This window comes from Madurella fahalii, assembly GCF_045866475.1.
Source record: "Madurella fahalii IFM 68171 DNA, scaffold_6, whole genome shotgun sequence".
Taxonomy (NCBI): Eukaryota; Fungi; Ascomycota; class Sordariomycetes; order Sordariales; genus Madurella; species Madurella fahalii.
In genome coordinates this window covers 1,131,508-1,157,537 of record NW_027263976.1, presented here as the reverse complement: position 1 = coordinate 1,157,537, position 26,030 = coordinate 1,131,508, and the positions used below count along the sequence as shown (strand labels likewise).

The window sequence follows — 26,030 nt, the reverse complement described above, 5'->3', positions numbered from 1 at the left end:
AAAGGACGGTAGGCATGTCCTGAGCATACGCAAAGAAAAGCAAATACGGGGGAGTCAACAATCTATTTACCCCTATCACGTCGCGGTAGGGGAGGAAACAGAATTACATCGAATAGAGCCCAGGGCCATCAAGGCCGAAAGTACAACAGATCGCAACGCTCAGTTTGCCTGCACAACCCATAAAAAAGAACTCAATTGACCGATCAAGCACCGGCGAAGAAGCACAACAAAGAGCTGAGTAATCCATAGCCTCGAATCATAGGTGGGACAGAGACGAAAAATGAGACCAGGCCCGGCCGCAAAGGATCAACCCCATCCCAAGCCAAGCACACAGGTAAAAGCAAGCAGGTAAAGCCAAAGCCGCGCCGCTCCCAGGGGACATTGGAACCAACTGTCCATCGCCCATCGCCGCCCCTTTATCCTGAGAAAGGTCCATCCGAAATCCGGTCCAGTCCCTAAGAGAGCCCCGAACCAAACTGCAAAGCCAAAGTCAAATACCAATACCAATATCAAATACGTATTTCCCTACGCGCAAGAACGAACCGAAACAACGTTAATCTCGCAGCAAATCGAAAGAGGAAAAAGAAAGAAAAAAGAAAAGTAAAGAAAAGAGAAAACTCCCCCGAAAAAATCCAGTCCCCCAAAATCGCTACCCGACCCGCAAAGTAAAACAAAAGGACTCCCGAATTTACCCCCTAAGCTTGCCGACAGCAAACAAAATATCCCCGACTATGACTCCCGGAATGCTATGCCCCTTTGCGCTGTGATTGGTTATATACCCCCGGTGACCCCGAATACCTTTGGCTCCAGACATTTCCTCATTATTATCGTGACAGCAACAACAAAATGTATCAATCAAATCCCAACCCCCCTATTCCCTAATCAACCAACAAATCTCATGTTAGGCAAACAACAAAAATGTCAAAGCCAAAATAGCCGTGGGGCGCCGGTCGGAGGGTATATCCATCTCCTCCCCTCTCTTTTCTTCTGGTCTTTTCCCCCAAGATCCACGAGAGGGGGAAAAAAAGGGCAAGACAGTCAAAGTAGTCCGGGGTTCAAGAAGACGCCAGATACAGTAAGCAAGGGTAGTGTGTGTGTGTGTGTGTGTGTGTGTGTGTGTGTGTGTGTGTGTTTTCGCGTGTGATGTTGTCGTCGTCAGTCGTAACAGTCGTGAGCAGTAGCATATCCCAGATGCTGAAGATCATGGCCCGCAAAGCAAGATGGGACGCCGGAAGAAATGACCCCGGACAGAGACCAAGCCCAGCGTGTCCCGCTCAACCAACGGAAGTGGGGCACGATTTAGAAAGTAGACGTGTAGGAACGGCTGAGAGGTGCCTTCTGAGCGGTCTTGGCAGCTCGCGAAGTCGTCTGCCCGTTGCTCGAGCCAATCTTTTGGAAGCCGGCCAGCATATCGAACCCGGAGAAGTCGTTCTCCAAGAAGTCGGCCGCCTCCAGGGCATCAAAGCAGGGCCACGGCTCCAGGTTCTCGTTGTTGCCCAGAGGCATCTTGCTTGGCGATTGCAAATCCAGAAAGAGCTTGCTTGGCGAAGATGGCAAACCCTCGAAGACCTTGCTTGGCGTATCGAGCGGTAAACTGGGGGTCTGGCTTGGAACCTTGAGGAAGTTCGAAGCGTTGTTAGACGAGGCTGTGGTGTCATTCAACACGCTAGTGGACTGCGACCGCTCCAACCGTTGCTTCCTGGACGATCGTTTTGCGGGGGACCCGTTGGAAGCAACGCCGGGGGTCAATGCAAAGACTGACGAGAAGGGCGCTTGGTCTTCGAAAATATCAAAGCCCGTGCTGTCGTCCGGCTTCCGCTCAAAGTCATAGAGCAATTGGTCAATGTCAAAACCGGGGGTGTGCTGCAGAATGGTTTCGCTCTCGGGAAGCAAGGCAGTCACGCGGCGGAAAGGCGAATCAACCAAGGACTGGATGTTCTCCCGATGCAAACGTAGATTGGTGCTGGGAGAGACCGACGGGGGCGGCTTCGGCGGCGCCTTCAGCTTCATTGCCGGGGTGAGAGGTGGAAGCATCTGGCCAGTCCCGTTGTGCGGCGTCTGTCGCAGGGGGGATGATGAAGGTGGAGGATACCCATAGGAACGGCCCTTGGAGGGACTGTCGTATGATGAAGCACGGAGACGAGCGATCTCCTCCTCGGCCCTTCCCCTCTTGATCCGCGGCCGGTCAGCCTCAGAGGTGAGGAGCTTGGCGGTGTGGTTAGGCCGCATGGCCGAGGATTCGAGCGACGAGATGTAGCCGCTGTCATCCATCGACATGAATCGCCGCCTGTGCGAGCGCGATTTGCTCGTTGATGAAGCGTGCAATCGCGGCTGCGAGGGCGGCGTTCCGCTGTGGCGTGCGTCAATGTGCCTTGGGATGGGAGGCGATGAGTGCATGGCCGCGGGCAGGGGCGAATACAGCTCAGGCTCGTTCAGCAGGTCACTCTCAGCCGGTCTCTCGAGCCCTTCGTCAACGGTAGCCAGGTCGGACGCCGGGATTGTCGCGTCTGACGAAATCTCGGGAAGAGGCGGGGCCGGCGCAAGTTGTTGCGAAGACGGAGGTAGCGCGGGAAGCGAACTCTGCGGGATTACTTGTTGAGGTGGCAACATGGGCTCGTGGATGAAGGGTACTTGGGGCTGAGGTTGAGACGGCTCGAGACGGGTTGACATGACGGGGATGTTTTCGGCGCTCGCCGCTGACTTTCTCGACGGCTTCTCCCTCATAAACAGGTGCTCTGCGCCGGGCTCGATTGCCCAATAATTGCCTTTGCCCGGGTCGTCTTTCGGCCGCTCCTGCTTGATGAAATGCTTGTTGAGGCTGAGATTATGCCGGATGCTGTTCTGCCACCCTGCATCGTTGGCGTTATAGAAGCTGTAGGTATCGGAAATCCACTTGTAGATCTGGGCCAGAGTGAGTCGGCGCTGCGGTGACCGGAGAATCGCCATGCCAATCAGAGTTGCGTAGCTGTGTCCCGGTTTCTTCCCATCGTCTTCGATCGGCGGGAACGAGTCGTGCGGCGGGAGAGGCTCGTCCAGTCTCGGCTGCTTCGCGGGTCTGAGTTCCTTGATAGGAGCGGCCTCTAAGAGGCGCTTCCCCGAAGGCTTCTGGTAATAGGTCTCCAAGGGCAAGTTGAATTGCGATTGCGCCGGCGCTGGGTAGATCGGAGCATGCGAGGTTTCCTTGCCCATGAATTGAATATTGAGTTCTGGCTGGGGTTTCTGCGCGACCGTCTTGAATCGAGACATCACCGGTTGTTTCTTCTCCAACGAATCTGTCGAGTGCTCTAGGCTGTTTGGAGGGGTTATCTGCACCGTATTGTTGAGCTTGTTACCCTGCGACGATTTGGCAGGCGCGCGGGATGAATCTGACGGGGGCGCGTTGGTTTTGAATGGCGACTGCTTGACGAAGGTTGCTGTCGGGGGGTCTAATACGACATTCGAATTCGCGCTCTGGAGGGGTTGCCGCGCGGGCTTCGGCGCCGGCGGCATTGGCGCGTGGCTGATCATGGAAGTCGCCTGGCTGAAGAAGTTGTCTTGGTAGATGAGAAACGGCTCCTGAGCCTGGTATCGTGGTGGCCTGGCCATTGCCGGCCGAGCTCGAACGCGAGGCAATTGTGTGCTAAGTTGGGACGGGAAAGCGATGTTCCCTTTGCTGCGAGTCGGTTAGCCACCCACGACCACGACATTTGGCGACGGCTAGCTTGACAGCGGTGCGCGCCTAAATGTTTTACAACTTCCAAACGGTCGCTTGACTAGACGACGAAAAGACTGTCGAGGTCTTTCTTACCTCCAAGCGGCGGCGCAAGTTTAATTAAGCTGCGCGGGGGGGCGGTGTGCGGCAAGGGATGCAGGTTGTGCGAGGCGCTATCGTCTGGGGATGATCGCGAACTGCCGGCGCACGATCGTCGGGGCGTGTTCGATGGGGGGGTACTTTTGTGCGATAGAAAAAAAAAAAAAAAAAAAAAAAAAGACGGGGGGAAATCCGTTGCTGCTTTCTATGGACGAGGCGGTGTTGAATTGGCAAGCTGCGCAAAAAGCGATATCGTTTGACCCATCAAGCCCTTTGCAAGGGAGGAAAAACAGAAGAAGAGGAGACAAGCTGACGTGGGCGGCAAGGCGATGTAGGAGGGACAAGAATGAAGAGGTCCGGTTGGCAGAAGGTTGTGGACTTGCGGCACGCACAAAGATTGAACCCACTGCCAGCTCACACACGCTGTTCCAAGTACAGCCGTCTCGGTGGGGCCTCAAACAGGCAGGAAGTGGGGATTGGACGAGGATCCAACTGCGGAATGGCCAAGGACTAGGATTGAGGGCCGGGTGCAGGGATGCGGCAGAGCTTGTCCCCGAGCGGAGGTGAAGTGGTGGTTTATTAGGCGGTCGGCAGGCCCTGTGGCTCTCGGTGATGTCGTCAAAGCGATGTCTTCGCTAAGTTCCATCAAGCGGACCATGCGCGCAGCAAAATGGGAGTTAGATGCCCGGATTAAAGACTTTTCTCTCGTGGGCTGTGCAATGCGCGATGGCCGGAGTGCTGGCCGCGACGGTGGCCCCCGTCCTGCGAGTGTTCTGAGTTTGCTGCAGAAGATCGCGGCCGACAGATGGACAGCAACTCGAGACGGCTGCAGTCTGACGAGCACTCAACGGTCTGGCTCGAACGAGCCAAAGCACTACTGCGGTGCACGAGAGGACAAGAAGCGGGTGGGGTAGTAGTCAAGCATGTTCGGCAAAGACTGGACAGGCGGCGTTTGGTTGGCTCTGCCGCGATGGTTGGGTGACGCCGGATAGCAGCGACGCCGCGGTTTTGTTTATCAAATTGGATCCACTGGACGCGAGCCTTCGTGTCTCGGTCGCGTTGTCGGTGGCTTCCAGCCAATCAGAGCCCGCCATTGGGCCCCGAGACGCGGGGTTTCCAACTCGCCCACTGTGCAAAGCCTCAATGCTCAGCTCCCAACGCCCCAAGGTTCACGGAGTGTGCGCCTCACAACCCCGCTTCCTCGGGTCTAGGCGAGAAATGTGGGCAGAGCAGCATGAAAGGAAGCTAGGTATGTGATTCTAAAGAGGCCCATCACCCAGACCTCTCTCACCGATCGCCATTTCGTACTTTTGCGACGCAGCGCATCTCGTCAGGACCCTTATCGACCGTCCTTATCCGGCCCTCGCTTGCTCGGGATGGGCCTGGACTTTCGCGACCAAGGGATGGTTTGATAGACCGATCGGCGAGTGACATCATTGGCTATCAGCGGCGACCCGCTTTCAAGATCGGCCCAGTGTCATCCAGATCCACAGATGACACCAGCAGCACGCCCAAAGGCCAGCTCCAAAAAGACACCGGCATGGTGCTTGATGCATTGCCGGCTGCGTCTTCAGCTCCCTCCGTGTCGCGAGTCTGCCCGAATTCAGATCGCGATGGCCACGGTCCGTCCGGCCAGAATCTTGGGCTTTCCGGCTTTCCGGGCATATCTGCCGACCCCTCTGAGCAAGGCCGATTCTTGATTCCAAGACTACACAAACCCCGGCGGGTTTTATCAAGGCCGATGGGTCTTCCGTTGACTCACAAACTGGGCCTGAACAGCTTTCACGCAGCCGCGGAAATTAGCGAGGAAATTCTTGCTCTCCCTCGCACATTCCCGTCGCGTCCGAGACTAACTCTGGGGATTGCGACTGATGTGTAGAGCGCGTCATCCCTGCCCAATAAGGAATTCCCATTTATAGGAACACTAACCTCTGCCTGGCAGTGGTAGAGAAGCAAGAGGCAGCAGTGAAGGACGAGCGTTGGTGGTCCTGCGAATCCCGGTGATCCTTCGATGGCACCCCAGTTCTGCCTTCGCCCAGGGCCAGAATAATCCCGAGGACATCCCCTGCTACATTACAGCCCACAATAGGGCTGTCTGTCTCCGGAGCTCGTAAATCGACCTTGTCACCGGGCATCCCGATCGTCTTGGACTGCTCTTGGATGGTGATGCACCATGATGGCCACAACCGACGGTGACAAAAGTACACTGTCAATAACAAAAACCTTATATCGATACTCAACCTAATGGGTTTATTTTCTTCTTCTTTTTTTCTTCCATTTCCCTCTTCCTCTTTACTTTTAAATAGTATTGAAGTACCCCAAAGTCGTGCTCATTCACCAGTTCAGTCTGGCCAACCAACACTTGCACGCACGTACCTCCTGTGAAACCTCGTAGTAAATTGCGGAGTGCAGGCGCACTGGGGTACTGTGCATGGGGCAGGTTATTCTAAGCACAACTAGAACTTATGGCAGGATGATGGGCTGATGGAATGTACCCCTTGCCTCTAAGCGCGTTTCAAAGTTTCATCCATAGGGCGAGGTATCTCGGGTCTGCAATTGACACCGGCAGTCCAAAGCCAACTCACCTGTCCCAACGGAGAGATACAGCGGTGATTGCCATCGCGATTAAGCTCTACCGCATCGCATCGCGATCTCTACATCGTAAGCTTCGTACCTATTATACAATCGAAAGCGTCCTACCCTTTTCGCAAGCCGCAGTCCCCACATAACCCCCTCCCTTCTTCTTCCCCCGCCTTACAGTCCAGGCTGCAGCATGTCTGATATCATTGTCCAGTACCAGTATTATTGTCATTTTGTCCGTGTTGTCCGTAAGGTTGGGCCTAAGGTTCTATGTAGCTACAGTCTTGAGTAGAGTACCACTCGAAAAGGTCGCTCATAGGAGCCGGGCCTCAAATGGACGTCAATTCCCCAATGGTAGGTACCGTAGCGTTCTGACGGAACCCCCAGATCCCAAGCATGGTGGCGCTGCAGGTACACAGACACACCCATAACGTACGTAGTACATACATACGCCTCAACGCAAGCAATTCGCAAGTCGACTTACCCTACCGCCTCAACCTGAGCACGCAATTAAAGCAAAGAATGCAGCTTTACATCCCACACTAGGATCTGCCGAAGCTAAATAGCAATACCGGCCAGAATGACACTGGTTACATATGTGCCTGAGTGAGTGATCTAAGTGCATGCATCTGATTCATACGCCGACGGCTTGTCGGTACTGACCGGCGGTACTGTCTCAACACCCCCCAAGTTGTCGGGGCCGAAAGAGATCGACATGATGCAAGGGCTACAGAGAAGTGTGTGGTGTGGCCTCCCTCGATGACGGATGTAGCGCACCACTGATTACATAATCCGCCCGTCGGCCGCCGGGGAGCAAAGGGATGAATAGAGTGGAGAAGAGTTAGGGTGGGTGCAATCACCTAACTCCAAGTAAGCACGGCAGTATATTCGAGAACGACCCACATATGGGGGAGGGGAAAAAGAAGAAAAAGCCAGGCTTGGGTTAAACTACTATGATAATAGGTCGATGTATGCAAAGGTAGGGCGGTAGCACTCGGCAGATCCCTTGGGCAAAACTACCAACCGGGTGCTACGCACTATTGAGAACGCAACCCACTCGTCCACACACAACCCGACGATTACGTCCGACCCCACCCTTTCCCCGTGTATTGGTTCCCTGCCGTCCCCGCGAGCCATTCGGGTACGCCGCACGGGCTGGGGTCGCATGAACAAATATATTAATCGAGAACACGGCCTGCCACAGTTGCTCCACTCTTGTCTCGCGTAGTCGTCTTCCTGAGGGCCTTGCCCGCTTGGATTTCACCCAGGAAGCCCGCAGGACGACCACCCGCTGGTGGAGCCGGCATGTCGCCTGCTGCTGGAGGTGGCGGCGGCGGCGGCGGCGGCGGTGGACCCATACCAGGAATCGGCGGCGGCGGTGGGGGGGTTGCCGGCGCTCCAGTAGCGGGCATCGGCGGGGGAGGAGGCGGTGGCGGAGGAGCGCTCGGGCCGGCACTAGGCATCGGTGGAGGCGGCGGCGGGGGCGCGGGGGGGGCTGCTACCGTCGGCAGTGATGTCTCTTGGGGAGCCGGTGAAATCGGAGCGCTCATGGGCGGAGACTCGGTGGGCTTGTCGCCAGTTGCAGACAGCGGACGCGGTGGCGCCATGGTGCCGAACAAGATGGACGCAAGCTGAGCTGCGCTCTTGCCGCCCGGCCTATCGTCGTCCGAGTCTTCATCTTCCTCCTCCTTGTCAGAGCCCCATCCATCGTCATCGAGACGCCTTCTCGACGCCGGGATAGAAGGAGCTGTCGGAGCTGCCGCCTGCGTCATGCGGTGAAAGGGATTGGTCGAGACGTCAGGCTGAGGAGGCGGCGGCGGGGCTACTGGGGGAGCTGGAGCTGGAGCTACCGGAGCTTGGGGAGCTGCTGGGGCCGCGGGAGCTGATGGCGACTCCGAGGATTGCGACATCATCCTGAAGTAGGGGTTGCGGCTCTCTGTCTCGGCCGGAGGGCTGGATGTGATGATTTGCGGCGGAGAAGCCACAGGGGCCGGCGGCGGCGTGGGCTTGCGCTCTAGCTCCTGGCTGCCAATCTGGCTACCGCCCAAGGTTGGCGTCGAAGCTTGAGGTGTGATTTGTTCTGGGCCCTCGTCGTCGTCGGACGAGCTTTCCTCCTCCATAGCTTCTAGTTGCTTGCGGAGTTCTTCCTCGCGCTTACGAGCGGCCTCGATCTCGGCTCGGCGCTGAGCAAGCTTGGCCTCCTTTTCCTTCGCTTCGGCCAGTGCCGCCTTCTTTCTCCGCTTCTCTTCCTCCTTCTTCAACTTGCCTTGCCGGACTTGCTCCTCGAGGGCTTTTAAGCGAGCGTCGGCATCTTCACGCTCTCTGGCCAGCTCCTCCTCTTGAGCTCTTGCACGCTCCCTGAGTGACAGATTAGCAAAGGTTTTAACGATATGGTGCCTCCCTTAGACTTACTCGAGTTCTCGAGTGGCGTTTGCCTGTTCTTCCCGCTCTCGCTCCAGCCGCTCTTCCTCTGCCTTCTTGGCAGCGAGCTCTTCCTCAGCCCGCTTGTCGTCAACCTTGCCCGCCTTCCGGCTAGGGGGCGGAGGAGGCTTCTTGATATCGGCTTTCGGGGCCTGTGCTGCTGGTGGCGGCAGCCCTTGTTCCGCAGCAATCCTAGCCTGTCTCTCGGCTTCGAGACGAGCATCTTCCTCCTCCGCCTGGCGTAACTTGGCAGCCCTCTCAGCCTTTTCCCGTTCCATTCGCTGAGCCGCCGTCTCTCCGGGTTTCGTGGGAGCCTTGATGCCCAAGGCAGCAAGCCGCTCTGCCATGCGCTGTTCAGCCTGTTGCTTAATGAAGGCGGCCCGCTCCTCGGGTGTCTTGTACGCCGAGTATGATCCACCTGATGCGGCTGTAGTAGTGGTCGGAGTGGAGTTACGGGAGATGGTAGAAGGGCTCTCAACCCGAGTGGCCGGAGAGGCCTCCGCCCTGACGGGCTCCTGTGTTGACTGGCGGCCGCCGTGACGGTCTTGTGCTCTGATACGAGCCGCACGGCTGGACCGTTGTAGGTCGTAGATAAAATCCCGGACCTCGTCCTCAACGCCAAGGCCATCCTCCCAGCGCCGCCTCTCGTGCTCGGTGGTAGAGTCCTGGGTGCCCTCCTTGAGACTGTCTTCGATGCCTTTGGCAAATTCGCGAACGCTGTCCTCGACATCTCGGACCATCCGTTCATTCGTTTCCTTCTCCGTCCTCACCTTGATGTTCTCCTCCTCGAGTCGCTTCGGTGCGTCCAGGTCCTCGCTACCGACATCGATCTTCTTGCCTGTCAGCGCAGCAGTGCGCTGCTGCATCATAGCTTTGGCTCGCGCCTTGAGCCTGTCGGACTCGGTGATGGTGCCGCCAGGGCCTGTCCCAATGATGGCGGAGGCACTGCCTGGGTGAGCTTTCGCATCCTTCAGGCGGAATAGCTCCAGTCTCGCCTCCGCGATCGCCTTCTCAGTCTTCCTGACCTGGGATGCCAAGTCCGGGATACGGTCAGTCAGGTTCTGCAGTTGGCGCTTGAGAGCCCTCCGCTCGGCTTCCGAGTCCCCACTAATTAGCGAGGCATCTGGATGATTGTCAATGCCTTCCTGAATCCTCCTGATGCGACGATAGAGTTCCTCGGCCTCGCGGCGGTCACGCCTATCCAGAATGTCGTCCTCCTCCGCATTCTTCTCATCGGCGAAATCCATGGCATCGAGAAGGACCTGCTTCTCTTTGATCTTCTTCCGCAATTGGTCCAGGGTCAACTCCTCGTTGGAAGTCACAGATGCCGGCGAATCCGGGCGGGGAGAAGAAGCACCGACCCTGCGGCGCGCGCTAGACCGGTAACCAACCTCGTCATCGTTGTTCTTGAAGACCGTAGCGTCCTTGCGGCCGCCAGCGGCTCCCCCAGCACCCCTAAACGAGTGGCTCTTGAGATAGCTCACTCCGGTCTTTTGTGGCAATAGCGCCGCACCCGAGTTCTTTCGGAAATCCGACTCCTTGTGAAGCATGTTCTTGATAGTGCCGATGGATTCACTAAAATTTCGGGTGGAAGGGGGCACCAACTCAGGGGGCAGTTGGTTAGGGATCGGATAGCCGTTAAGCTTGCGGTAGATCAGATGCATAGCCACCGCAAACTCGTCAAGATCCAGGCGTCCCTTGTTACCATTATCGGCGAGGGTCCAGATCCGTTCAAGATCCGGCTTCTCCAGACCGCTCTGGCCAAAGATCTCAATCGCCTGGTCGCCCCCGATGTACCCTTTGTTCAGGCCGTCCCATGCCCGGAAGAGCGAATCGTATCTGGTCTTCTCATCTTTGGTGATTGCCCAAGGGATAACGGCGTTTCCTTGGAGGCCGGCAGTGGTGTAATTTTGCTGCTCACGGCCTTGCTGAGGCATCATGCGCGCCTGCAAGGCATCGATGTTCGGCAGACCAGTGGCGGGTGTGTTGACGAGGCCCCACTGCCCAGGGCGCCCGGTGGGCTGAGCGTTCAGTGGCGCAACCATGCCACCGGGGCCGGCATTTGGCGATAGGTTTGAGCCGTATCCAGTAGGCATCGGCGGCATCGGCGGTCGTGGGCCGGTGTACCCTGTCGGCTGAGGCATCCCAGTAGGCTGTGCCTGAAGGTTCTGACCTAAGAAGCCGGTCTGCTGGGTGGGGAAGCCCGTCATCTGAGCCTGGAGAAGCTGCGAGTTCGACGGCTGCGGCTGCGGGTGCTGGATTGTCGGGGGAGTAGCCGTGCTCTGCCGTAGAGCAAAATCAGGGGCGTTAGTAGTAGGAGTAGAACTCGACGCGGCTTCCTCCGCAACACTGAAGTTAATAATGTCCACCATGCTAGAGACCTCGTTCTTGATGTTCTCAGGCAAAGTCGGTGGGAGGGTCTTTCCGGTCAGCTTCAGGTTGCAGAGATACATGGCGAGGGCGAATTCCGGAAAATGAAGCTGCCCTGATCTAGTGGTATCGGCCAGCGTCCTGAACACCAAGGTCAGTATCCTCTACCAAGTATGGACGCCACGACACTCGCTATATCACCTACCAGATGTGAGATAGCGAGTCGCCATCCAACCTTGACCGCAACAAAAGATCTCTCGCCTTCTCCCCTGACATGGTAGTCTGCCCGTCGCCCACAGCAGATTTGAACAATGTCTCAAACTTGGCCTGGTCATGGGCCGTGATGAATGAGAGACGGATATTGGGAACCTTGTTCGCCTTCCTTGGGGCCGTCGCCTTTGGCTGCGCACCGCCGGCGGTCTGGAAAGAGGCGGCCATCTCATGAAAGCCTGTTGGCTGCGGCTTCACGGGAGTGGGAGGCGCTGCCATCCCCTGGGGAGGAGCTTGAGGTGGGGCGGCGGCAAAGGGACTTGGCTGTTGCTGTTGCTGTTGCTGCTGGAACTGCTGCTGGAACTGCTGGGGAATCGCGGGCATTGGTGGCACGGCGGACTGCATGTTCTGCTGGGGAGTCTGCCCGAAGCCTGTGAACTGCGGTTGGAGCAGCCCGGCACCTTGCGGCGGCTGTAAGCCCGGGTAGCCGGTGTACTGCTGCTGGAGCGGCGCTTGTCCGAAGCCCGTCGGCTGCGGGGCGAACGGGCCGGGCTGCGGCTGTTGTTGTTGCTGCTGACCAGCTCCGGCACCGAACGAACCGCCATATTGCTGGGTGCCGGGGCGGAGACTGTTCCCACCGAGGTAGGAATTCGGATTCGAGTACATGGCGCGGGCGATGAGCAGCTCAGTCCGGGGGGCGGTTACGGAAAAGGAGAAGACGGGATTGGAAGTTGGAAAGCGACCAAATCGCCGCGCGTCTGCGGGATTTGCGGCAGAAATCGAGAGAAAATGACTAAAATGCTGAAGTATCTAGTCGGGGAAATCCAAAGAGTGTAGGCCGAGCTTCCGGAGACGGTGACGGCGATGACGAAGCCCTGTGCGAGGCTGAAAAGACAGCCAGTTGTCGGCTCTCCTGGCTCCTGGCTCCAGTCCTCGGTTTGGGTTTGGGGCACAGGCCTCCTTCCCGTCGCTGCATCATCTCGCCAGAGCACAGAACCGAAATTGATGCTGATATGTGCATATCACAGATATGCATCTAAGCAGACTTGCTGACTCAGATTTCCGGGCAGTGGCCCGACGTTGTTCCATTTTAGCCCCAGGCATTAATTTGTAGAGCTATTGTGCCTTAGGCATGAACACAGGTAAGCGTCTGCAAGCGCATGGGGTGAGAGGGGGCTCTTGGCACTAGACCTCCGGTCCGTTAGCAACCCCGCAGATAACGAACGTTCAGCAGGTTGTGTCATGTTAGCTCATGTCTCACTCGTGGAATCAGATCTTCGGGGTCCAGAATGTATTGGTGGAAGAGCAGCTTCGTCCATCAGATGATCGAGGAATTGTGACATATTTAAAGGAGATCTCGATCGAAGCAATTAAGGGCCTAACGGTCTCGGCCGGCAACTATAGTCTCGAGAGATGTAGGGTGGGATTTTTTTGTCTCACACAGAGACCCTCGATGTCGGGAGGGTCGTATTGGGCGGATCGGACTGCAGAGCAATCGACTGGAGCCCGGTTCACGGAGTTTCCCTCCATTGGGGTAGGGAGAGAAAACCGGGTCGACTCGGGACTCGGTCACATCATCCGCACCAACAATAACGTTCGTAAACTGCAAAGGGGCAATGTGAGGTGTAAGCAGGGCACCCCAAGACACTCAGACACCCAGACTGCACGACACAGAGCTGCGGGCCTTTGGCACAAGCTTCGCACCGTACGCAAAACGCCGAATGCGCCGAAAATTTACGGTCACTGCCCCACATCCCGGCCTCGATTACCCTCCAAGCTTCCCTCCCAGGGTTTGTCGGGCTCCGAAAGTTGCGGTGGGACGTCGCCCCCCCACCGATCACGGCCCAGCTCCTGGAAGTCAAATTCTCGCTCTCCTGCACCTCAGGTCGCACCTGGCTTTCTCCTTTTTCTCGCTACTTCTCCCACATCCTCGCCCCTCCCAATTTTCTCAAACCTTCACACGTTCTAGATTTTTTTTTCCTGGAAGCAGGCACAGGAAGCGAGGTCTCTGCTTGCTCTGCTACCCCACATTTGAATCCTTGATACCCAGTTGACCCCTCCCCCGCACCAAAAGATGGTTCAGTCATCGGTTCTGGGCTTCCCGTAAGTTCAATTGGCTTGCCTGCTGTGGCTTTCTATCAGGCCGGGCATTGACGGTTGCTGTATAGCCGCATGGGAGTCCTCCGGGACCTCAAGAAGGCCAACGAGGCCTACTGGGCCGACAAGATCTCGCAGGCCGATCTCCTCGCCGAGGGCAAGAGGCTCCGTCTCGCCCACTGGAAAATCCAGAAGGATGCTGGCGTTGACATCATCCCGTCGAATGACTTTGCCTACTATGACCACGTGCTCGACCACATCCAGCTCTTCAATGTACGTGAAACCCCAGGATCAGTTGCCTCCTATATCCTCGACTGATCAACCCCGTTACACAGGCCGTCCCCGAACGGTACACCTCGCAGAAGCTGTCCCCGCTCGATGAGTACTTTGCCATGGGCCGTGGCCACCAAAAGGGCGGTGTGGACGTCCCCGCCCTTGAGATGGTCAAGTGGTTCGACTCCAACTACCACTATGTCAAGCCCACCCTCCAGGACAATCAGACCTTCTCTCTTGCCAAGGACCCCAAGCCCGTTCGGGAGTTCCTCGAGGCGAAGGAGGCCGGCTTCCAGACCAGGCCCGTTCTCCTCGGCCCCGTCTCTTTCCTTGCTCTCGGCAAGGCCGACCGTGGCTCTACCGTTGACCCCATCACTCTCCTTGACAAGCTCGTTCCTGTCTACGTTGAGCTCCTGAAAGCCCTCAAGGCTGCCGGCGCTGAGAGCGTCCAGATTGACGAGCCGGTCCTCGTCTTCGACCTCCGGCCTGAGGTCAAGAACGCCTTCAAGCCTGCTTATGAGGCTATCGGCGCCCTAGGCAGCGCTGCCCCTTCCATCGTCATCGCCACTTACTTCGGCGACATTGTCCACAACTTTGACGTCCTCCCGGCTTTTGCCAACCTCCATGGTCTCCATGTCGACCTGGTCCGCCACCCTGAGCAGCTCGAGGCTGTTATCGGGCAGCTCGGCCCCAAGCAGATCCTCTGTTAGTGAACCCTCCTCACCCCATCTGGATTCTCTGACTTCCTATCACCAAGAATGCGAACTAACTTGGGCAAATAGCCGCCGGTGTCGTTGATGGCCGCAACATCTGGAAAAATAACTTCCAGAAGTCTCTTGGCCTACTCCAGACCGCCGTCAAGGCCCTTGGTCAGGACCGCGTCATCGTTGCCACCTCCAGCTCCCTCCTGCACACTCCCCACACTCTCGCTAGCGAGAAGAAGCTTCCCGCGGATGTCTACGAGTGGTTCTCCTTCGCCAGTGAGAAGGTCAGGGAAGTTGCCATCCTTGCCAAGGCCGTGACCAACCCTGAGGCTGTCCGCGCTGAGCTCGATGCCAACGCTGCCGCCATGAAGGCGCGTGCTGAGTCCACCCGCACCAACGACCCCAAGGTCAAGGAGCGTCAGGCCCAAGTCACCCCTGAGATGCACAACCGCAAATCTCCTTTCGAGAATCGGTACGCACAGCAGAAGACCCACCTCAGCCTTCCCCTGTTCCCCACCACCACCATCGGGTCCTTCCCTCAGACCAGCGAGATCCGTGTTCAGCGGAACAAGTTTACCAAGGGTGAGATCTCTGCTGAGCAGTACGATGACTTCATCAAGAAGGAGATCGACCTCGCCATCCAGATCCAGGACGAGCTTGGCCTTGACGTCTACGTCCATGGCGAGCCTGAGCGTAACGACATGGTCCAGTACTTCGGCGAGCGCCTGGACGGTTACGTCTTCACAACGCACGCTTGGGTCCAGTCCTATGGCTCTCGCTGCGTCCGCCCCCCCATCATTGTCGGCGACATTTCCCGCCCCGCTCCCATGACAGTCAAGGAATCCAAGTATGCTGCTTCTGTCTCGAAGAAGCCCATGAAGGGCATGCTTACTGGCCCCGTCACTTGCCTGCGGTGGTCATTCCCCCGCGACGATGTCCACCAGTCTGTCCAGTGCCAGCAGCTCGCTCTGGCCCTCCGTGACGAGGTTGTCGACCTCGAGAAGAACGGCATCTACGTCATCCAGGTGGATGAGCCTGCCCTGCGTGAGGGTCTTCCTCTGAGGAAAGGCTCGGAGCGCGATGCCTACCTTAAGTGGGCCGTCAACAGCTTCAAGCTGGCCACGGCTGGTGTTGAGGACTCGACTCAGATTCATTCTCACTTTTGCTACTCTGAGTTCCAGGACTTCTTCCACGCCATCGCCGCGTTGGATGCCGATGTTCTCTCCATCGAGAACTCGAAGTCGGATGCTAAGCTCCTCAAGGTCTTCATTGACGAGGCGTATCCTCGTCATATTGGCCCTGGTGTCTATGACATCCACAGCCCTCGTGTTCCTCCTGAGGAGGAGTTCAAGCAGCGCATCCAGGAGATGCTTCAGTACCGTAAGTTTAGCAGCAGTCTGCTTTCCTATGTGAGCTCGTACTAACTGAAATAATAGTCCGCCCTGAGCAGCTCTGGATCAACCCTGACTGCGGTCTGAAGACGCGCAAGTGGGATGAGGTCAAGGGTGCCCTCACCCACATGGTCAACGCTGCCAAGTACTTCCGTGAGCAGTACTCGAAGGCTTAAACGCCTTGACATAATAGCTCACAAAGGCATCATCTATCGATGGTGTCGTATGCTTTACCGGATTTTTTTTTTTTTCAACAGCATTAGCATTTTTGGGGTTCACTAGCGGGTTATTTACAAAAAAACAAATGGGTAACGATAGATGATACCTCGAGAGCGCCATTCTCAACTCGGCGTTAGTGGGCAAGGGGAAAATCCGGATCTGGTTCAACAGCATTAGCATAATCGGGAGGGGGTCGCCATACTCAACACGGCGTTTCGCGGTCAAAGGTGGTGAAAAAAAAAAAAAAAAAAGGATTCATTGGGTCCGGTGTTGGCGCAGGAAATTGGGTTTCGTAATCGGTCAGTACATAGCTGTGAACGGCGTCTTCAACAAGGTGCTGTTCTTAGCCGGGACACGATCTGCCTTCACCAAGCAGTGCGCGTGTGAAGTCGTTCAGACTTGGCTTGGGGCGGGAGGCTGCTTCCAGATTAGGACCATGTTTATGTATGTTTGTAAGGCGGGCCGTTTGCGACGGAGATAATACATGATGCCCAAGCAACAGTCGCGTGGAGATATCTATCGCATATATATGATAGTTCTATGACATGAGCACCTCCAGGTGCCTCACTATATGGGCCAATACCGTGTTGGAAGAGCATAGTCGCTTCGAAGCCACAGCCGGCGAGTGGGAATATGCTATATACGTTACTCGCATAGGCTGCGAGAGACCGTCCCTAAACATGACACGCTAAGCGGTGTACCACAAATGAACTGTTTCTCGTTTTGCCTCTAGGCTATCTAGATATTATGTACAGTAGTAGACCCTTCCAAAACCCAGAGATCTAGATATGATGTTTCCCGGTCAATAAATCTACACATTCAAAGTCACATCCTTCCGCCTTCACAACAACACACACACACACACACACACACACACACACACACACACACACACACACACACACACACACACACACACACATATATATATATATATGTATATGTATATATCTTATTGTCTCGGTTTTGCTGCCCGACTTTTTACTCGGCCCACCCAAACACCTCGCCAATGGCCACGGTGTTGCACCGCGTCCCCGCGAGCGCCACCACGATGCCCACCACGTCCACGACCAGCAGCACCACGGCGGCCGTCATGAAGCGGGGGCTGAAGACGCGGTACAGCATCAGGTGCCGGCGCAGGTGGCCGGCCCAGGCCATGGTGGCGAGGCTCTCGACGGCAAAGTAGGCGACGAAGGCGCCCAGGGCGCGGCTGACGGCCCGGAGGATGCCCCTGCGCTTGGGGCCGGCCTTCCAGAGGACGAGGAGGGGCACGGCCGAGGCGGCGAGGATCTGGCCGGCCAGGGTGTTGAGCGTGACGACCAACGGGCTGTAAGGGTAGCGGACCGAGAAGAGGGGGATGAAGGCGCTGTCCCACTGGATGGAGCTCAGGACGGCCTGGTGGCCCGTCTTGAAGAAGTGGAAGGCGCCGAGGAGAGCGAGCATGACGGGCCCGATGGCGGAGGCGGTGAGGTTGTTGAGGTCGAGGATCTCGAGGAGGGCGAGGATCTGCCATGTCATGAGGCCCAGGGCCCCGGCGCCCATGGGCTTGGAGAGGAGGAAGCAGGCGCCGAGGATGTTGAGCGGGAGGAGGAGGTACCGCGCGCCGTGGGCGTTGGCGTAGCCCATGATCGCGACTTGAGCTCTGCCCGGCTGGGATGGCGAGGCCGATGTAACGATGGCGACGCAGGGCGGCGCCCAGATGAAGGCCGTCGTGCCGGCGACGAGGGCCAGGCCGAGGACCATCTGGGCTGTGTAAACCGAGATGTTCTTCAGGGTCTTCTCTGGGAGGCCCGGTATCCAGTTGCCATTGTCCGCCGCGTCCAGGAGCCAGTAAAGGGCTGACATAAAGAGGCCTGTGCGGAAGACGTAGCCGATCCAGGCTGGAGCGAGGCCTTCGTACGATCGGGTTGGTTGGAGATACGCCTTGATGATGGATGGGAGGATGAGGCAGACGAGGAAAGGAATTACGAGCTGCCAGGGGGCTGAGGTCGAGGACGTCGCAGAGGCGTAGTAGGTCGACGTGCAATAGGGCATCTGCTCTTCGCGGCAGAGCTTGGAGTAGGAAGCGAGGCGGCCGAGAAGGACGAAGAGGACTGAGTGGTAGATACTCAGGTAACGGTCGGTGAGGGAGGGCAGTCTAAGCGCGGACAGGGCAGTGACAAAACCGAATGTTGTGATGAAGAACAGGAGGATTGAGTCTTCCCAGATTGTGTACGAGTTAGACGCAAAGCCGACGGACTGGCTAACCGTGAAGACCACCGCCATCCATCCCCAGAATGTCCTCGGTAGGATGTTCAGCAGCGTCGCTGGCGCCTCGTGCATCGACACCAGGACTGTCGCGAGGCTTGTCAGCGCTGCGAGCGCAGAACCTCGGTACCAGTCGCCAGTCCCAGCGACAAAGGAGTGGAGCATGCCGCCGAAGAAGCCGGGCAGCGCACCGAGGAGGGCTGCAGAAACTAGACGCTTGTCTAGGCCGTCAGAAGGAATCGGCTCTGCGTCAGCTTTGATTCCCTGTAGCTCCAAGCTCTTCTCGGCGAGATCTAGCTCGGGATCATCAATGACATCGTCGTCTTCGCCCTTGGAGACGTAGACGAGAAGAACGACAACTCCAGCGACCATGATGGCAATGCCCAGAATCATGTTCTTAAGGTCAAATCTCGCCCATAGGCCCTTGCATCGGTGCAGCGTCTCTTCCTGATACGCGGCGAAAGCCGAGAACACTGCAGCCCAATCTTGCTTCTTGCCCTGGGCGACAAGAGCCTCAGCCTTATCCCAGAGATCAGCAGGAGAGCCAGGAGCAGAAGACTGCTCAATCCCGCGGGCGGCAAAATAGGACGTCTGATACCGCTTGATACCAGCCGCCGTCACTCTTTCCGCCGCAGCCAGGTTATCCCAGGCAGTACCGGCAGCGCCAGCAAAGGCCTCCTCGATTGGCCGTCCGAGGTTATTGAAGGGAATAGGAATACCCATCAGCAGTGCCAAGGTGGGAACGAGATCAATCTGGTTGACGGCGCGGATCTCGGCGGTAGCCGGAGGTGTGGCGTACTCGGGCTTCGTCCTGCCGAAGATGCCTTTCGGGGAGTACATCCACAAAGCAGCCTGGACCTCGTCGTCGCTCTCGCCGCCGTGGTCTCCCTTCCCGTCCATGCCGTGGTCCCCCATCACGATCAGGACCGTCTTATCGTCCACGGTCGCTGCTAGGTCCCGGATGAACGCATCCATCTGACGCAATTTCTTGGTCATTTCGGGGTGGTCGGGCCCATAACGATGGCCAGCGTGGTCAACGCCCAGGCAGTGTCCGACGAGGAGGTCCCACTCATCCTTCTTATTCATCAGGGGGAATATGTGCTCCATCACGCCATTATCGACCGTATGCAAGTCCCAGACGTTGAAGCTGTCGTAGGCCCTGCTGAGGTTGCCCACGAAGTAGCCGGGGAACAGCGCCTCCCACGTGTCGTCTCCCAGGTGCACAATCCGCTTCCCGGCATCCCGGAGCTGCATCAACAGGTTATCTTCGTCGATTGCCGTGCCCGAGAAGCTACTGCCCAGATCCACCAGCGTCGGCAATGTCCCCGTCGTCAGGCCCTTCAGCCTCTGTAGCGTCGACGTCGGCGGATCGGCAATGAACGGTCTTAGGAATGCATTCCTGGGCTCTCTCACGGCCGTCTCGTACATGAATGGGAACGCATTATGAAACGGCGCATTGTCCTCAACCGGCACGGTGAAGTCATACCGCAGCGCATCGATCACAACCACGACGGCGCGCCCAAACATCCTGGGGTGCCAGCAGCCACCGTCGACCGTCCCCTTGCCCTGCCACGTCGGCAGCACGTCTGGTATGCTCAGGTTTGCCGTCGGCGGCGCCTCGCAGCTCGACTTCTCCTCTAGCACGAGCCGCGTCAGTAGGAAGCCGCTAGTGAAGTAGGCGATGCCCACAAAGTGGACGCAGAGCATCCAGACCCAGAAGCCGGCCGTCCACAACCAGCGGGCCTGGTAGTCCGCCTTACGCGCCGTCTCGAGCCGCGCCCGCCGCTGCTCGCGCTCGCTGACTTGTGCCCGCTCCTCCTTTTCGTCAACGCCCTTGCGCGCCGCATCCTCGGCCGCCTTAGCTCGCTTCGCGGCCTCCCACTGCGCGGCGACCGTCTTGTAATCGGGCGGGGGGACCGCCTTCTTCGGCGTCGGCTGTGGTGGCGGCATGGTCGGCGGGAACTAGCGAAGAGGACCTGAGACGGAGCGAGGGAAAAAGGGGTATCAATCGAAGTCTGAGATAGCAAGGACGAGACCCAGAGGAAGGGACGGAAGCCAAAGATTAAAAGGGAAAAGCCTGCTGGGTCCTGTTCACGGCGAAACTCCAGCTGCCATTGGAATTGCGAGGCCTTTATACATGCACCACAAGAATGGGAGAAACATGCGACATTTTGAAGGGCATTGGGAACGTTATTCGGAAGTTTGAGAGAGTTGGGAAATTCCGAGTCTCCAGAGAACGCGAGGGCATCCCCACCAGTTTGGGGGTCAGCTTAATGAGCTATACACACAGAGCCCTAACCCTGACTTTACCATCACCCCGAACTTGGACTCCCTTGTTGAAAGTATTATTACTTGCGGGAGGTAAGGAATGAATACTTGGGTCCAATGGTGTGTCAACCCCAATCCCAGTTACCGGGATGACCGGAAATCGAAACATGTACACAGTATTCCGCAGATGAACCGCCCGTGTTTTTTAGCGAATGATTCCACTCGGCACCTCCCTCTGTGGCGCTGGTCCCGTATGGCGGAAACGCGGAAACTCTCCAATCTCGGGAAGCCCGGCCCCGCGTAGAATCCAAGAAATGGAAAGGCCCGCCTTACGGTTGGCTTCGAATATTAATTATACAATACAAGAATATCTCCATACAAATATGCCACAAGCCCACCCAATAACGCATCCTAGATATGTATATGGCTGCGCCCGCCGCGCCTCAAATCTCCTTTCAAAATCCCAATGTCGAATGTATGCGGCGAGTGTCGCAGTATCATGGGGTGTCTAGTCGGAGCGGCGCGCCTCCCATGCTTCCTCGGCCGGCCTGCCGGAATCGATCACTGCCTGGCCAATGTTGAAACACCCGGGACGGGACGCCGAGAGCACCCGAATTAGAAGTGAAAGTAGTGTCGGCGCGTGTATGGTATCTTTTTCCGTTTCCCAATCCGTTCCTCGCAACTCCGCAAGCCCATGAAATCGTAAGGATGTCCGGCTCGTCCGTGCCGAACGAGAGCTCATTCCCGCTACTCTTCGGTGTTTGTCGGTGCGACTTAGTGGAACTCCTTCTCCTTCAAGCCGCCGATCTTTTCGATGTCGATGGCATGGAATTGCGTGCTGCTTTCCTTCTCGTAGGCGGGGAGCTGCTCGTCGTGCAGAGGCTCGAGGCCGACAGTGCTGTCGCCCACACGGACCACGACAACGCGGCCGCTCTTCGGCCGGCCTTGGTCGTCCTGCTCGTCGGGGAAGGTGATGTGGATCTCGGGAACGTTGTCGGGGGAGTGAGGCGGCGACTGGGGATTCGCCAGCATGGGCTGGCCGTTGCTGACGACAATGACGCTTGACCGGCCGTTGCCTTTGCCGGTCTGGATCGTGAGGCCCCGGTGGTTGCCCGTCCGCTTAACGTCCTCGTACTGCGGCAGAGTCTCGTCCATCATCCGCCTCTGCCTCCGCATCCTCCGGATCAGAACGAGGAAGGCAAAGACCAGCAGACCGACGAAGACGAGGACGAGAAGAGCAATCAAGAGGTTCACAGTTGAGCTATTATCGCTAGGCTGCTCGGCGGCCCGAGGAACAAGCCGTGCGATTGAGTCCATTGCGGTTATGCTTAAAGAGTGTGTCGTTTAAAGAGTGCTTCGTTTAGAGAGTGTTGATCTGGGCAGATATGCGATGCAGAAGCAATAGCGTTATGGACTGCTGAAGCTATAAATTGAAAAACCCTGATTAGCGGCATATCCAGGTCCCCTTCGCACGGCTGTGCGCGCCGCGTACCGCGGAAGGGGTGAAGAGAAGGCATTCGACGTACGCAAGGGCTGCTTCGGGGACTTTGTACCACGGGGATTCTCGCGTGTCTGTCACGGGGACTGCATGGATAAAAATGAACGAGGCGGAAATCGACTAAAAGAGTGAAGCCGACACCATGGAGCGATTCCCAGCGGGGGGGTTCGGAAAGAACGACAGAAAGAATGACAGAGACAGTCCCCTGAGCCGTGACGCCGACGAGATCTTCGAGATGGGAAAAAAAGAGGAGGTGAGGAGAAGCCCAGGTAGGCGATGCCCTGCACAAGTAAGTACCGCTGCGCCGCCTCAGGGGATGTGAGCATCCAGTGCTACCCTAGCCAGCGAGCTTGCCAGATTGGGACGAACCGGTCCGCCCAATTCCACCGTGGGCCAATCATATATTCTCCAGCCCAGCACGCAAGCGGGTCTCAATTTGGCACCCGCCAAAACGCCCCTGGCTCGCAGCCTGCCGATGCTGGCTCGTGCACACAAAAACCGTGGCAGAGATCCGCCAGACTCGAGGCCCAGACCCGCCAACCCAGGCTTCCGTTGTCAGGCCGTCTCCCAGCATGAACAAACATCCGCATTGTTAATTATCTGGGTGGGGTGGACAATTGCTGGGAACCTGTAAACGGGGAAAACGCTGGTGTTGACATTGGTATCCTCGGCCCCATTCTACCGCGGAAGGAGGGGGTGAGGTCAATTTCTAGCCGCCGAGCTCATCACCCAATCACCCAATCGACGAAGCCGCATTCACCAGTCCTCAACAGATATGCTCTCTGGTCCGCTGGCAACCGCCAGGCTGCCGTCGGCGGCAGTTCTTGTGACGGAAGAAACCATCAGGCGGCATGGGTTCTAGCATGGGTTCTGCAGTTTCCAGAAGGAGCCCCGGCCATGCCGTCCTAGTTCTTACTGTGGAGAGTCGTTCCCCCTGCGCTTGTACTGTGGAAAGGCAGCCTTTGCAACGGAAGCTAATGGAATGGAGTTCCTTCGGATACTGCGGGAGAGCTGCACTCAATACAGGGAGTCCCAGGGCCGTCGAAGGCCAAATAGGATATCACCTCTTCGGTATCCATGATGGGCGGGACAGGTGACATAATACGCCAACCTCGGCTTTGCGGTTGCGACTTCAGCAGGCACGCGTACAGCATGCCCGGGACTTCAAGCTCCCGTTGTGGACGCGAGCATCGTCATGGCCCTCCAGTTAGCGATGCTGCCATCCCACTAGTCAGCAACCTTCCTCATGTGATGGTGCACCGGGCATTGTGCAATGCCGCAAGGACCTGTCAGCGCCAAGCGAAGGCCCGTATGTCAATTCGGCGCAACGAGATTCCAGTGTTGCCTTTCACCAGGTCTCTCAAAAGTCTGACATATCTTCGATTGAGGCAAACGTCTTCAACCATCGTAGCGGAAGGCGACGGATAGGTCGCTTCTACACACAGTTACCGGAAAACCCCGGCCGCGGCGCTCAGCTGCAAGTGCTAGCCATCGACATGGAAGGTGTGGCCTCGGCGCGGCACTCACCTGGACTGGTCGGATCAACGGAGTATATCTGTGTTGGAAGGGGGCGCTGTCGTGTCCATCCAACGCATAACCATGTTCCGGCAGACGGAGGCTTATTCTTTGCTGGAGAGAACCGTTTGAGGATGGCCATCGTCTCATGCTCATACGAAGCTCAAGCTTAAGGTACGGTTAACTAATGGCAGCATCCTACGAGCCGAACCTGCGAGGGTTTGGCGCCCGCAGTGCTAGTTTGAAAGCCACACCGGGAGGTCGAGGGGACGAACTGAAAGCTACGGGGCCGAAAACGGCGCCGGCCGATTGGGCCCTTTAAACCTGGAACCGGCCGAGCGAGGGCGGCGGTTGGTTACACGGACCGACTAAGGTAGGACTTGCCAAGGCGGGTCCACCATCAAAGTCCAGGCTCCAAGCCCAACAAGGGAGCCGTACATTGTACAGTAGTTGTCCCTGTTGCCGTTACCCTGCAGCGGTAACGACGCTGCACGAACGACTATGTCTGCGAGCGGTTCGCGATCGACACATCCACATGCCGCCCAGTAAAGCTGCTGTGCGATTTCCTTGCCATTTCCTGCCCTTTGCCGGTTGTCCCACTTTGTTTTTGTCTTTTGAAACAAGGCCGCAAACGGTGGCCAAACAAACTGATAATAGTCCTTGGCACCGCTCGGATAAGTGAGATTCAAGGGAAACCAAGCCGCCCAGCCATGTCGCACGAGCCAGACTGCGCCGTTTGTCAAGCACTCGGAGGCAGCACGTCGGGTACGTGAAAGTCCATATCGGGAGGCTGTGCAACGGCTGGCTCTTGGTCCGGGTTGGGCTTGCGGCGTACACAGTAGGCCTAAGACGAGGGGGGGCCGAGGTCGAGAGCGAGTGCGGCACAGAAAGTGGTGGTGCTGCGCTTGCTTCCCCAAACCAGGCAGGCATGCCAGCAGATAAATCGAGATAATCATGGGGCAGGTATCACGATGCGGGAGGCAGCTACACGTAGTCTACCCCGGATTCAGCTGCTCAGAGGCACCTCGAAATCGATCATCCAGGGCAAGGGCGCGAGAGACATTGCGTTGATCTCGTTCGGCCCGTCACACAGCGGAGATGAGGGGCATTCCTGGTCTCGCCCGAGGGGGCCATCCCTTGCTGGCCCGGGTGCACATCACCACACCAAAAACACAGGCGGCAACGCCTCGCTGGACGGCCCCATGCCAGTGATTTAGCTGATCTGCAGGATGGCCAGTGTACACTAGCGGGGCGGGACACAGGCAGCTGCACAATGGCGTTATCTGACGCCAGATTTTGCCCGATTTCACAGTCCCTCCGTCGAACCGGAGAGTCCCGCTTATTAGTTCTCTGTGTCCCCTGCATACCATGCACCCAAACGACGGTGGGCACGGTTTGCTCTCTAGCACATGAGTGAGTGAGTGTTGTTCTTTGGGCCGTGAGTGCGGTTGGCTCCATGTGGCCGCTCTACAAATTGCAGACGGCATCCGCCTCGAGCTTTGGTTGAGGGAGTTGCACTTTTCCGGGCCCCCTTTTTCGCAGGAAGGAGAGAGCCACGGGTGACTGTATCTACTTATTGCCCATAGGTACATACATCCGTAGCCCGGCATTGCTACAAGCCCAGCTCCCTTGGCCATTCCCGGTCCTCTTACTCCCCGGATTTTAACTCTGGCCGCTCTATTTAACGGCCAAACGTCGAGCCAGCCAGACCCCAAGTCGAGGATGATCACAGCGGCGGCGTCCTTCCTCTGCGGCGGGTTGCATTCCTAGAGCATTGACGCCTCGGCCTATAAACTCATCCGCATCCACATCCACCTACGCAAGACGGAGCAGACCCTGGGTGCGGATCCCTCAATCGCCAATCGCTAGCCGGCAATCTCAGCCAGAAGACCAACACGCTGAGACGCAAAACCAACGCCACACTGTGGTGTTCAGACGAAAACACCGTTGCTGCGGAACCGGGCACGGTGCGCTCGACGCTGCACATGCTTGCTTCCTGCACGCGATCAGGAACAGCAGCACAGACGCCGGGAGTCACCGTTGAGAGTGGAAGTTCCCGTCCAGCTGAATAAAGGCCCGTCTCCCAGAGCTTGCTACGCCTAGCCGCCACTCGGGCTGTTGCACTGTCCCCCCAACTATTACCCCAGCCAGCGTCACATAGCTGCTGCTCTTTTGCACGTAAGGTTCCCATTTTCGTTGGGGCCCTTTTGCTGCATTGTCGCTCGCCCCACATTTCGACGCAGCCGAGCAGGCCTCAGACTCGGCCAGACACGCCGCGGCGCGAGAATCAGCTCTAGCGCGACGACCATATCAACTATAGCACCAGAACCCAGCTATTTCCCTTCCGCACAGCAGTTCACCCTCACCCAACACAGCACTGCGAGCACTAGGGACGCCTTTCGGATGCCCTATATAACTACATCACGTTTGCCGGCATCCGAACCGGA

General features: G+C 57.3%; 5 protein-coding genes across 5 annotated transcripts; 1 reads left to right on the top strand and 4 right to left on the bottom strand.

The window, feature by feature from the left end:
- Nucleotides 1-1,299: 1,299 nt before the first annotated feature.
- Nucleotides 1,300-3,585, bottom strand: HCM1 (Forkhead transcription factor; the record flags this gene model as incomplete). The annotated part of the gene is made up of 1 exon (XM_071065796.1): nt 1,300-3,585. The coding sequence occupies one exon, from the start codon at nt 3,583-3,585 to the stop codon at nt 1,300-1,302; it is 2,286 nt and encodes a 761-aa protein (XP_070921897.1).
- A 3,963-nt stretch (nt 3,586-7,548) lies between these two features.
- Nucleotides 7,549-12,037, bottom strand: PAN1 (actin organization and endocytosis protein; the record flags this gene model as incomplete). The annotated part of the gene is made up of 3 exons (XM_071065795.1): nt 7,549-8,728; nt 8,783-11,302; nt 11,367-12,037. The coding sequence occupies 3 exons, from the start codon at nt 12,035-12,037 to the stop codon at nt 7,549-7,551; spliced, it is 4,371 nt and encodes a 1,456-aa protein (XP_070921896.1).
- Nucleotides 12,038-13,445: 1,408 nt separating this feature from the next.
- On the top strand, nt 13,446-16,012 carry MET6 (methionine-synthesizing 5-methyltetrahydropteroyltriglutamate--homocysteine methyltransferase; the record flags this gene model as incomplete). The annotated part of the gene is made up of 5 exons (XM_071065794.1): nt 13,446-13,474; nt 13,540-13,741; nt 13,804-14,446; nt 14,524-15,825; nt 15,882-16,012. 5 exons carry the CDS (start codon nt 13,446-13,448, stop codon nt 16,010-16,012), a joined length of 2,307 nt encoding a protein of 768 aa, XP_070921895.1.
- A 1,024-nt stretch (nt 16,013-17,036) lies between these two features.
- On the bottom strand, nt 17,037-20,252 carry GPI13 (mannose-ethanolamine phosphotransferase gpi13; the record flags this gene model as incomplete). Its single annotated transcript, XM_071065793.1, has 1 exon — nt 17,037-20,252. The coding sequence occupies one exon, from the start codon at nt 20,250-20,252 to the stop codon at nt 17,037-17,039; it is 3,216 nt and encodes a 1,071-aa protein (XP_070921894.1).
- Nucleotides 20,253-21,344: 1,092 nt separating this feature from the next.
- MFIFM68171_10373 (uncharacterized protein) lies at nt 21,345-21,887 on the bottom strand (the record flags this gene model as incomplete). The annotated part of the gene is made up of 1 exon (XM_071065792.1): nt 21,345-21,887. One exon carries the CDS (start codon nt 21,885-21,887, stop codon nt 21,345-21,347), a length of 543 nt encoding a protein of 180 aa, XP_070921893.1.
- Between the last annotated feature and the right edge of the window lie 4,143 nt (nt 21,888-26,030).